The sequence below is a fragment of the Neovison vison genome, chromosome 13 (genome assembly GCF_020171115.1).
Source record: "Neovison vison isolate M4711 chromosome 13, ASM_NN_V1, whole genome shotgun sequence".
NCBI lineage: Eukaryota > Metazoa > Chordata > Mammalia > Carnivora > Mustelidae > Neogale > Neogale vison.
The window spans coordinates 87166011-87179294 of record NC_058103.1 but is presented as its reverse complement, the minus strand read 5'-3'; the positions used below and the strand labels follow the sequence as shown (position 1 = coordinate 87179294).

The following is a 13284-nucleotide window of genomic DNA, read 5'->3' as shown; positions in this document are numbered from 1 at the left end:
AGCCCTATATGAAGTGTTAAAGATCTTTGACTCAGTGGACAGAAAAAATCATAGTAGCCACAAGAAAAGTACAAAGCACCAAAGCAATAAAATTAAGTATATCTGTAAAAATTAGTCAAGGAAGAACAAACAACAAAAAAAGGATGTAAAGTATGACACCATACACTTAGAAATGCAGTAGGGAGAGAAGTAAAGAACAGGTCAATCTTAAGTGAATATCAACTTAATATAGACTGCTATATACTTATGAAGTTAGATACTAACCTAATGGCTACCACAAATTAAAAATCAGTAATGGATATGCAAAAAATAGAGAAAAGAATACCACTAAGGAAAGCCTGCAAACCATGAGAGCAGAGAGCAAGAGAGGAAAGAAACCAAGAACTACAGAAACAACCATAAAATAAGTAACAAAACCATATACAAAAATAAACTCAAAATGGTTGAAAAGACCTAAATGTAAGACAGGAAACCATCAAAATACTAAAGGAGAAAACAGACAGCATTTCTGACCTCAGCCATAGCAACTTCTTCCTAGACACATCTCCAGAGGCAAGGGAAACAAGCAAAAGTGAACTATTGGGACCTCATCAGGATAAAAATCTTCTGTATAGTGAAGGAAACAAACTAAAAGGCAACCAACAGATTGGGAGCATAAGACATACTGGATAAAGGGCTAGTATCCAGAATTAAAAAGAATTCAACAAAACACCCCAAAAGTAATCCAGTAAAAAAAGGTGCAGAAGACATAAACAGACGTTTCTTCAAAGAAGACCTACAAATGGCTAACAGATGCATGAAAAAATGTTCAACATCGTTCATCATCAGGGAAATAAAACCACAATGAGATAACTACCTCACACCAGTCAAATGGCTAAAATTAACAACTTAGGAAACAACAGATGTTGGCAAGGATGCAGAAAAACGAGAACCCTTTTGCACCGTTGGTGGGAATGCAAACTTGTGCAGCCACTCTGGAAAACAGTATGGAGGTTCCTCAAAAAAGTTAAAAACAGAACTATACTATGAACCAGCAATTGCACTACTAGGTATTTATCCAAAGGATACAAAAATGCTGATTTGAAGGGGCACATGCTCCCCAATGTTTAAAATAGCATTATCAACAACAGCCAATTATGGAAAGAGCCCAAATTTCCATCGACTGATGAATGGATAAAGAAGATGTGATATATATACACAATAGAGTATTATTCAGTCATCAAAAAATGAAATCTTGCCATTTGCAACACTGTGGATGGAACTAGTGTATGATGCTAAGCAAAGTCAAAGACATATATCATGATCTTACTCATACATGAGATTTAAGAAACCAAACAAATGAACATAGGAGAAGGGAAGGAGAAATAAAAACAGAGGCAGGGAAACCATAAGTGACATTTTAAAAAAAGATTTGAGAGAGAGAGAGCATGGACACAAGTTGGGGGAAGGGCAGAAGAGAGAGAAGCAGACTCCCTGAAGTGGGGCTGAATCCCTGGACTCCAGGATCATAACCTGAGCCAAAGGCAGATGCTTAATGGACTGAGCCACCTAAGTGCCCCAAACCATAAGTAACTCTCAACTATAAAGAACAAACTGAGGGTTGTGGGTGGGGAAGGGAGTGGGGGGGTGGGCTAAATGGGTGGTGGGCATTAAGGAGGGCACTTACGATGAGCACTGGGTGTTACATGTGAGTAATGAATCACTAAATTCTCCTGAAACCAATACTACACTATATGTTATCTAACAAATTTAAATAAAAATCAGTCACAAAATGACACTAAGTACAAAACTATCAAAAATTACTTTGCAAATGGACTAAATGCTCCAATCAAAAGACAAAAGGTGATGGATAAAAAAGTAAGACCTATCTACATGTTGACTATAAGATACTCATTTCAGTCCCAAAGACACCTGCAAACTGAAAGTGAAAGGATGAGAAAGCATTTATGCAAATGGAAGTGAAAAGAAAGGAGGGGTGGGGTGTTGCAATCCTTATATGGGACAAAATAGACTTTAAAATAGAGTATTAGGGTACCTGGGTTACACCTGTGTTATTAATTGTCTGACTCTTGGTCTTGGCTCAGTTCGTGATCTCAGGGTCATTAGACGGAGCCCCACACTGAGCACTGCTTTAGATGGACTAAATGCATCTGGGGTCTGTGCTTAGCACATAGTCTTCTTGGTATTCTTGCTCTCTCCCTCTTTATCTCTGTCCCTCCCCACAATCCCACAGTCTCTCTCAAATAAATCCTGGGGTGCCTGGGTGGCTCAGTTGGTTAAGTGTATGCTTTTGGCTCAGGTCATGATCCCAGGATTCTGGGATTGAGCCCTGCATCAGGCTCCCCACACCTGCTTCTCTCTCTCCCTCTGCTGCTCCCCTGCTTGTGCTTCCTCTGTCAAATAAATAAATAAAATCGTAAAAAAAAAAAAAAAAAAGTCTTTAGAAAAATAAAAATAAATGAAAGACTTTAACAAGAGATGAAGAAGGGCACTACATAATAATAAAGGGACAATCCAACAAGAGAACATAACAATTAAAACTCTTTATGCACCCAACATGGAAGCACCCAAATACCTAAAGCAGGGAGTAAATAAAGGAAGTAATCAAGAATACAGTTACAGGGACGCCTGGGTGGCTCAGTTGGTTAAGCAGCTGCCTTCGGCTCAGGTCATGATCCCAGCATCCTGGGATCGAGTCCCACATCGGGCTCCTTGCTAGGCAGGGAGCCTGCTTCTCCCTCTGCTTCTGCCTGCCATTCTGTCTATCTGTGCTGGCTCTCTCTTCCTCTCTCTCTCTGACAAATAAATAAAATCTTTAAAAAAAAAAAAAAAAGAATAATAATACAGTTACAGTAGGGGACTTTAACACCCCACTTATATCAAAAGATATATCATCTTAGGAGAAAATCAAGGAAACTGATTTTCAATGATACACTGGATAAGATGGATCTAACAGATATATTCTGAACATTCCATTATAAAACAGCAAAATACACATTCAAGTGCACATGGAACACTCTCCAGAAGAGATCACAAATCAGTCCACTAAGCAAGCCTCAACAAGTAAGTTATACCATGCATCTTTTCCAATCACAATGCTATGGTACTAGAACTCAACCGCAAGAAAAAAAATCTTCCTGGAAAGAGGGACACCTGGGTGGCTCAGTAGGTTAAACATCTGCCTTTGGCTCAGGTCATGATCAGGGTGCTGGGATTAATACCCACGTCGGGATTCTTGCTCCGTGGGGAGCCTGCTTCTCCCTCTGCCTGCTGCTGCCTGCTTGTGCTTGCTCTCTGGCAAATAAATAAATAAAATCTTAAAAAAAAAAGTCTGGAAAGAGCACAAATACACAGAGGTTAAATAAGATGTTATTCAACAGTGACTGGGTCAACCACAAAAATCAAAAAGGAAATTAAAAAAAATACATGGAAACAAATGAAAGTGAAAATACAATGGTTCAAAATCTTCAGGGTGTGGCAAAAGCAGTTCTAAGAGGGAAGTTTATTGCAAGAGGTCTACATTGAGAAGCAAGAAAAATCTCAAATAATATAAGCTTCTACCTAAAGGAGCTAGAAAGAATCAACAAAACCCCAAAGCAGTATTAAAGGGAAATAATAAAGATTAGAGCAGAAATAAAACAAACAGAAACAAACAATAGAAGGAATTAATGAAATCAGGAGCTTATTCTTTGAAAAGATAACAAAATTGATAAATATTTCGCCAGACTCACAAAAGAGAGACTCCAAAAGCAGAAATGAAAGGAGAAATAACAACTGACGCCACAGAAATACAAAGAATTATAAGGCAATACTATGAAAATTAAATGCCAACCTATTAAGACAACCTAGAAGAAATGTATACATTTCTAGAAACATATAACCTCCCAAACTGAATCAGGAAGAAACAGAAAATTCAAACAGGTCAATAACCAACAATGGAAGTAAATCAGTAATCAAAAAAACTGAATGTGGGGCACCTTGGTGGCTCAGTTGGTTAAGCATCTGACTCTTGATCTCAATCAGGTCTTGATCTTGTTTTGAGTTCAACTGGGCTCCATGTTAGGCGTGGAGCGTACTTAAAATGAAACAAACAGAACACTACAAATAAGGAGAACTACAGGCCAGTATCTCTAATGAACACAGATGTTAACATCCTCAACAAAATATTAGCAAACTGAATCCAACTATATATATATATATATATATATATATATATATATATTTTTTTTTTTTTTTTTAGATTTTATTTATTTTATTTGACAGACAGAGATCACAGGTAGGCAGAGAAGCAGGCAGATAGAGAGGAAGGGAAGCAGGCCCCCTGCTGAGCAGAGAGCCCGATGTGGGACTCGATCCCAGGACCCTGAGATCATGACCTGAGCCGAAGGCAGCGGCTTAACCCACTGAGCCACCCAGGTGCCCAACAATATATATATTTTTAAAGATTTTATTTATTTGTCAGAGAGAGAGAGAGAGTGTGCGAGAGCACATGCACAAGCAGGCAGAGTGGGAGGCAGAGGCAGAGAGAGAAGCAGGCTCCTTACCGAGCAAGGAGCCCGATGCGGAGCTCAATCCCAGGACCCTGGGATCATGACCTGAGCTGAAAGCAGCAGCTTAACCAACGGAGCCACCCAGGCGTCCCTAACAACATATTTTAAAAAATCATTCACCAAAATTAATGGGATTTATCCCTTGGATGCAAGAGTGGTTTAGTATGCATAAATCAATCAATGTGATACATCACATTAACAAGAGAATGAATAAAAAACGCATGATCATTTCAACAAATGCAGAAAAAGCATTTGACAAAGTACAACATCCATTTATGATAAAAATTCTCAACAGATTCAACAGACTACATTGAGGGAACATACTTCAACATAATGAAGGCCATATATGAAAAACCCACAGCTAACATCATGCTCAATTGTTGAAAACATGAGAGATTTCCTCTAAGACCAGGAAAAAGACAAGGATGTCTGCTCTCACCACTTTTATTCAACTTAGTACTGGAAGTCCCAGTTACAGCAATGAGACAAAAAAATAAATAAAAGGCATCCAAATTTGTAAGAAAGTAAAACTTTTTTAAGAAGATATTTTATTTATTTAAAGAAAAGCACACAAGCAGGGGATGGGTTTAAGGGGAGAGGGAGAAGCTGACTGTTGAGGAGGGAACCTGATGTGGGGCTCAATTCCAGAACCCCAGAATCATGACCTGAGCTAAAGGTAGACATTAATGAACTGAGCCACCCAGGAACCCCAAGAAAATAAAACCTTATTCACTACTTGCAGATGTCATGATACTACTATATAAAGAAAATAATAAAGACTCCACCAAAAAAAGCTATTAAAACTGATTAATGAATTCAGTAGGTCGCAGGACACAAAAGCAACATACAGAAGTCCATTGCATTTCTATATACCTATATACTAACAATGAAGTAGCAGAAAGAGAAACTTTAAAAAAAAAAAAATCCCATTTACAATTGCACCAAAAATTACAAAATACCTAGAAATAAACTTAACCAAGGAGATCAAAGACCTATACTCTGAAAACTATAAAACACTAATGAAGGGGCGCCTGGGTGGCTCAGTGGGTTATGCCGCTGCCTTCGGCTCGGGTCATGATCTCAGGGTCCTGGGATCGAGTCCCGCATCGGGCTCTCTGCTCGGCAGGGAGCCTGCTTCCCTCTCTCTCTCTCTCTGCCTGCCTCTGCCTACTGTGATTTCTCTCTGTCAAATAAATAAATAAAATCTTTAAAAAAAAACAAAAAACACTAATGAAAACTGAAGATGACACACAAAAAAATTGAAAGATATTCTGTTTATGGATTGGAATAACAAATATTAAGATGTCCACACTACCCAAAGCAATCTACAGATTTAATGCCATCTCTATCAGAATACCAACAACATTCTTCCCAGAACTAGAACAAATAATCCTAAAATTTGAATGGAACCATAAAAGAAACCAAAATAGCCAAAGCAATATGGAAAAGAACCAAAAAAAATGGGACATACCACAATCTCAGATTTCAAGATACACTTACAGAGCTGTAGTAATCAAAACAGTATAGTACAGACACTACAGACATACAAATCAATGGAACAGAAGAGAGAGCCCATTAATAAACCCACGACTATATAGTCAATCTTTGACAAAGGAGGCAAGAATATGCAATGGAGAAGTCTCTTCAGCAAATGGTATTGAGAAAAATGGCCACTTTCTTACACCATACACAAAAATAAACTAAAAATGGATTAAGAACCCTAACTATAAGACGTGAAACCACAGAAGTCCTAGATGAGAGTACAGCTAGTAATTTCTCTGACATCTGCCATAGCAACGTTTTTTTAGATGTCTCCTGAGGCAAAGGAAACAAAAGCAAAAAGAAACTATTGAGACTACATCAAAATACAAAGCTTCTGCACAGCAAAGGTAACAATTAACAAAACTAACAAGAGAACCTATGGAATGGGAGAAGGTATTTGTAAATGACATATCAGATAAAGGATTAGTATCCAAAATATATAAAGAGCTTATATAACACCAAAAACCCAAATAATCCAATTAAAAATGGACATAAAACAGGAACAGACATTTCTCCAAAGAACAGATGGCCAACAGACATATTAAAAATGCTCAACATCAGTGGCACCTGGGTGGCTCAGTTGGTTAAGTGTCTGCCTTTGGTTCAAGTCATGATGTCGGGGTCCTGGGATTGAGCCCCACATCGGGCTCCCTGCTCTGCCGGGAGTGTGGTTTTTCCCTCTCACTCCCTCTCTGTGCTGTTTCTCTCAAATAAATAAAATCTTAAAAAACAAAACAAAACAAAAAAAAACCTCAATATCACTCATCATCAGGGAAATGCACATTAAAATCACAATGAGATGTTATCACCTCCAACCTGTCAGAATGGTTAAAATCAAAACCACACTGTGCTGGGCAATGATGTGGAGAAAAAGAAACCCTCATGCACTGTTGGTGGGAATGTAAAGTTTTCCACACTGTAGAAAACAATATGAAGTTTCCTCAAAAAATTAAAAAGAACTGCCATATGATCCAGTAATTCACTACTGGGAATTTACCCAGAGAAAACACTAATTTGAAAAGATAGAAAAGACAGATGAACCCCTAGGTTTATTGCAGCATTATTTATAATAGGCAATTATGGAAGCAGCCCAAGTGTCCATTGGTAGATGAATGGATAAAGTGGTATAAATACACACCATGGAATATTACTCAACCATAAAAAAGAATTAAATCCTATCATCTGCAACATGGATGGAGCTAGAGAGTATAATGCTAAGTGAAATAAGTCAAAGAAAGATATATACCATATTCTTTTTTTTTTTTTAAGATTTTATTTATTTATATGGCAGATAGAGATCACAAGCACACAGAGAGGCAGGCAGAGAGAGAGGAGGAAGCAAGATCCCCGCTGAGCAGAGAGCCCAATGCAGGGCTCGATCTCAGGACGCTAGGATCGTGACCTGCGCTGAAGGCAGAGGCTTTAACCCACTGAACCACCCAGGTGCCCCAGCCATATTTTTATACTCACATGCGGAATTTAAGAAACAAAACAGACCAAAAAGAAAAAGAAAAGAAAAACCAAAGAGACTTAACTATATGAACAAACTGATGGTTACCAGAGGAGAGGTTGGTGGGGAGATGGGTGAAATAGTTGAAGGGGATTAAAAATTCACTTATCCTGATGAGCACTGATGGAATTGCTGAATCACTATGTTGTACACCTAAAATTACTGTAACACTGTATGTTAACTATACTGGCATTTAAAAAAATATATCATTTGGATGCAGGATACTGGCACTTAAAAAAAATTTCAATAACCCATTTTGCAAACCTGCTCTCTTGAAAAAAGTAAAATATTCTTTTTCCCCCTCCCACAAAAAAAAATATCCAAATCAAAGGGCTTATCAGCACCACAATCTAACCAACTGAGCTAACCATGGGGCCCTTGAATCAAAGGGCTTAAAGAAATGCAGTATTATATTTAACTTGGAATCATTATTTCTGCTGATTCTGTAATGGGCTTATCCTTAAGGTGATTAAGCAAAGTCTCACTTGGCTACGTGACTCATTCAAATTTGCAAAAGAAACGATGTTAAATTACACAGCTAGTTGGGAAGAATACAACTGTTTATAAATGTGTGGGGTTTTTTTTAAAGATTTTATTAGAGGGGCACCTGAGTGGTTCAGTCAGCTAAGCATCTGCCTTTGGCTCAGGTCATGATCCTGGGGTCCTGGGATCGAGCCCCACATCAGGATCCCTCTCCTCCCTGCTTGTGCTCTCTCAAATAAATAAAATCTTTAAAAAAAAAAATTTATTTGAGAGACAGAGTGCATGAGTTGGGGAGAGGGCTACGGAATATCAAGCAGACTCTGCACTAAGTGCAGAGCCCACCATGGGGCTCAATCTCACAAGCCTGAGATCACAACCTGAGCTGAAACCAAGAGTCTGACACTTAACTGACTAAGCCACCCATGCACCCTAAACTGTCAGGTTTTAATACCAATAACCTAAAACATAGGGCAAAGGCTATTCATAATCCTAACACTCCAGAATTAGTAATTATTACCAGAAACTATTCACAGAGGGTAGGAAAAGTAATAAATAACAGATGGTCAGTGCAGATAAATACAGGTTTAATGATCCATTGTTCTTCACACAGATGGCTACAGAGACTTTATAATCCCACGATACACAACCATACAACAAAGACCAATCAGCCAATTCTCAAATAAACTTGGCTTCTTACAACTATCCTGTAAACACTGCAGCCTTTCTTCCATCCAAAATGACACTCATCTCACATAAAAAGTTATTATGGGGGAACCAGAAACCTAGATTTGTGGCCAAAAGTAAAAACCAAAGAAAAAATAGTAATTTGGTGGTTAGTTGGTGAAAGATGGATATCTGGTGCCCTTCACTGTGCTGCTTTGCTCTTCTTACTCTTGCTCTTTTTGTCCCTCTTCTTCAGCCCATCCATGTTAGCTCTCAATAGATTTGAGTAAGCCTAAAAGACACACAGCACGAACTTAGTGGGAAGAATTGTAAACTGTGGAGCGGCTGTCCCATTTCCATAATGAATTTAGAGTAGTCAATATCACAAAGCCTACCAATCTGATAAAGCATATAATACAATGGAACGATTGTATCCTATGCATAATGGTGTAAAAGGAAAACAAACTCTTTCACATTACAGCAGCTTCTGACATTCTTCAACCAAAAAGGGAAAACTATAGGCAACTTCTTGTTTAACTCTACTGTAGGAAGAATGTACCTGAAGCCGAATGCAAAATCTACCTTAAAATACCAGTGTTGAAAGTAAAACTCGGACCCTGGCAGCTTTTACTCAATGTATCGGCAAAACATAAGAAATACCATTCTTAACCCAGTGTTCAATTTTGTGCTCACTCTTGCTTGAGAAAGGGCATATAAGGAACACCAGAAACTCACCATCTGAAACTTGTTCACTTCTTTGGAGCTCACCTGGAAAAGGGAAAGAAAAGAAAGGTGCACCCCTATTACCCATATAGGAATCCTCTGTCTCACCCCAGGAATAACTCAAAAGCCTCATTAAACATCATAATCTTTAAAATATATCTTTCCAACTTTAGGGATCATAATACACTAACAGCTATTCTTCAACTCCACTTTACTTGGAGGAAGAAACAAAGCAACTCAGCACTTTTTTCCACATGAGAATTGTACCAAGTAGGGAAAGAGGCAGAAGGGGGCTCCTAAAGCTAAGTTTCTCACCTCTGCAGTTTTTTGACACAAATGGCACTGACTTTCTCCCTGGATTCCAGAGATTTCAGAAAACTTCATTTTAATCTTTTGTGCAAGATATATTTAAACTACTCCCACCCCATTTTATTTTAAACCCACCTTCTATTAATTCAAGCCTATTTAAGCAAAATGCAAGCCACCACAAGAGAAATTAGAGAAATTCTATCTACTTCTGAAGATTCCTAAGGTTTCCACATTTCATGATAGCCAAGTTCGTTTTTTAAAAACCACATAAATTTGGGGTGCCTAGGTGGCTCAGTCAGTTAAACACCTGCCTTTGGCGCAGGTCATGATCCCTGGGTCCTGGGATTGGCCCTGCGTCGGGCTACCTGCTCAGCAGGTGCCCTCGTTCCCCTGCTACTCTGCCTACTTGTGTTCTCTATCTCTCTGTCAAAAAAAAAAAAAAAATCTTAAAAAAAAAAATAAATAAAACCACCTAACTTTGCTTTATTTTAAAAGTCCTCTCAAGATAACTGGCAAAGGGAGACTTATCAACTAATTATGGTCTACATTCTCATGAATGTCCTGTCCTGATGTGATTGAAGAGCAGTCTGGTTCTGCCCCAGAAAAGTAAAGAAGTATTCACTCAGAATCCAGAAAGTCTATTGCTTTGCCACATTCAACCTCCACCTTGAAAGAGACCACTAGGGCCATTGACTAAATCCATATTCTCTCTGTTAGTAGCAAGCCTAACATACAGCTACATGTTTGCTGTGTCAACCACAAATTCAAGCCAATTATCAGCTTACAAGTAAAATCATCTGGTACCAAGAAACTGTTCATTGAAGGCCCAATACAGTTAAGAGAATTAGGAATCAAATATTTATGCCAAATGCTCCTTACAATGCCACTGTGTATAAGGATCAATATGTTCACTTTATTTCCACAAAAACTTCAGTAGAACCAAGGACTATTTGACTTCAATTTAATTTTGCTTTAATTTCCTACTACTGGGGTCATAAAAGGTGGCCCTGATCCTGAAACATGTGGGGAGCTACACTAGCCTTTATTCAAAGCAAAAGCAAAAACCTGGTTCAGATATGCCCATCCTAAGTTAAGTTCAAGTCTTCTAACTTCAAAATTGTACTGTCAGGACTCCAACTCACCACAGTGCTGATCTTCTTTTTCCCATCAGTAGCTCTTAACAGACACTTGTTGTCTGAGGGCTCAAAGCCCTCTACAGAACCCTTCCTTGGAATGGGTTTAGTTCGACCATCATCTGTATGAAAAACACATCCTGATGAACACAGCCACTAAACGTTAACAGGCAGACAGGATGTTAATAAGCAGTAGAAAACCTAAAATTCGTAATAAGTAGTAGAAAACCTAAAATTCATCTCCACTGCTCTAGATCTGTTAACTACATCAAACTTGGCCAAACCTTGGGAAACTACTTGTTATTTCAATGACGGGAACACCGTAACTCAAAGCAGATGATAGCTCATTAATGGCGGGGGTTTGGGACCCTTGACATCCCCCACCTCAAAAAATTCCCCTCTGCCTGGAGCACACTGTAACCAGAATCAGCCTGGGTGGCTAAATGCTGGGGGTCGCAAGCACCACAATCCCTAATGCTCCGGTTACCCAGCCCTGAATGCGCCCAGTACAGGAGGAGGAAGGTTGGGGAAGGCGGGGAAGCGCCTCAGACAGACTCCACCCTCGGCTCCCGACACTGGGCACCCTGGGACACTGGGCACCCTGGGACACCGGGCACCCCAGCCGAGGCCTCGCTCGGCCTCCCAAATTCCTTCTGGCCTTCCCGCGTCGACAGCTGCTTACACTTCTTCAGGGTGATGAACACGCTGCCCGACAACCGGCACTTCTGAAACAGTCTGGTCAGCTCCGTCAGGAACTGGAACACAAGCCGGGACCCGTTAGGCAGTCCCAAATCCTCGCCCCGTCAAGTCCCAATCCCTCCCACAGCAGGCGGCAGAGGTCCCCAGCTAAGCCCCAAATATCCGTCCCTCAGCCGGCCCGCTCCGGCTTTACCTGCTCGCTCTCCAGGAGCACCATCCCGGCGTCGCTAGCTCCCCGGCGTCAGCATAAGGCCCAAGCAATTGGAGCCGGAAGCTCCGCCCATACTGGGCGGGACTTCCGCTATTAGATTGACACTCTCTTCCACCAGTCCCTGCCTCCGCCCTCTTCTCTCCCTCCGCCAGCGCCTGCGCTCTGGGACGCCCCCGCCTCCCACATAGACCACCCAGCTGTAGGGCCCTCGAGCCACCAGATGGTTCAACAACTTCGAAGTTGTTTCATGCGGGTCAGTGTCAGGGAGCGAGAGAGCGCGAAAGAGGGCTTTGATGGAGACCTGTGGTATACCGATAGTATATTCCGCTGCATGTTGGGCAAATTACCTAACAGCTCAGTGTTCCCATTTCCTCAGCCTGTGATAGCGGTATCCGATGCAGAGTATGGTTGTGAAGAGAAAATGAATTTAACACCTGGAATAGTGCCTGGCACACAGAAAGTGCTCCATAGCATCAACTGTCTTTGTTATTGTTGTTTACATTATCATGTCATCATTATACAAAGTTCCCATGGTGGTTCGTTGAACTATCTACTCTGACCAGGCCAGGTCTCCTAAATAAAGGGTGACCCCCAGCTCTAGCAATAGGAACTGGAGCCCGGTCGTTTCACCTCTGCATTCAGGCAGGAGACCTGCATTCCAGGCCCTGCTCTGCCAGTAGCCAGTGTGAACCGCTAACGGTAAACCCTAGGACCCCTGGGAAGTCAAGCATTAAGCATGCAAGGGGTTTTTACTGAGGGTCTCTTGGCCTAAGCCAGACACTGTTGTAGAGACTGGATACAGCAGACTAAGCGAAGTTCCTGGTTTCCTGGAACTTGGGTTAGAGAAATGGGCGGGAAATAATGATAGCTTCAGATAATGATGAACGCTGTGAAGACACCTGGGTGATAGAAATGAGAGAGAGAGGTTGCAGTCAGGGAAGATCTCTTAGAGGAGAACTTTGAGCCAAAAGCTAAAGGGACCAGCCATTCAAAGATTTGGGGATGGAGTTTCGGACACAGGAAATGCCTAGAACAAAGGCCCCAAAGGGGAAACAAGTTGCTCTGGGTCCACAAGGAGGAGTGAAGGACCTTGGAGAGGTAGCGGGTATCCAGCTCATCTGAAGGGCACGTGGGTAGGGTAAGTTTGGATTTTGTTCCAAACAGAAAGAGAAGCTTCTTGTTACGGAAGTTTTAAAGAGGACAGTGACAATCTAATTTACATTTTTAAAGTGCCCCTCCCCCCAATCTGTGGTGTGGAGAATGCACTGTAGAATGACAAAGCAGGAAATGGGGAAACCAATTAGAAGGTTGTATACCTATTGTTAATCACCACAAACTTAATGGCTTAAAAGCATGAATTTGTTCTTTTATATGTCTGGAAGTCAGAAATCTAAAATCAACGTGTCTGCTGGTTTTCACTGTGTCTGAAAGCTTCAGAGTAAAAATCTGTTTCATTGTCCT

The 13284-nt window shown here is 40.5% G+C and overlaps 1 protein-coding gene across 1 annotated transcript; it reads right to left on the bottom strand.

Annotated features, from left to right (window-relative positions):
* Positions 1 to 8652: 8652 nt before the first annotated feature.
* On the bottom strand, positions 8653 to 11912 carry SRP14 (signal recognition particle 14). Its single transcript, XM_044231048.1, has 5 exons — positions 11806 to 11912; positions 11596 to 11668; positions 10923 to 11035; positions 9484 to 9516; positions 8653 to 9040 (listed from the first exon to the last, which is right to left on the bottom strand). The coding sequence occupies exons 1-5, from the start codon at positions 11827 to 11829 to the stop codon at positions 8951 to 8953; spliced, it is 333 nt and encodes a 110-aa protein (XP_044086983.1). The 5' UTR covers positions 11830 to 11912; the 3' UTR covers positions 8653 to 8950.
* Positions 11913 to 13284: the final 1372 nt, after the last annotated feature.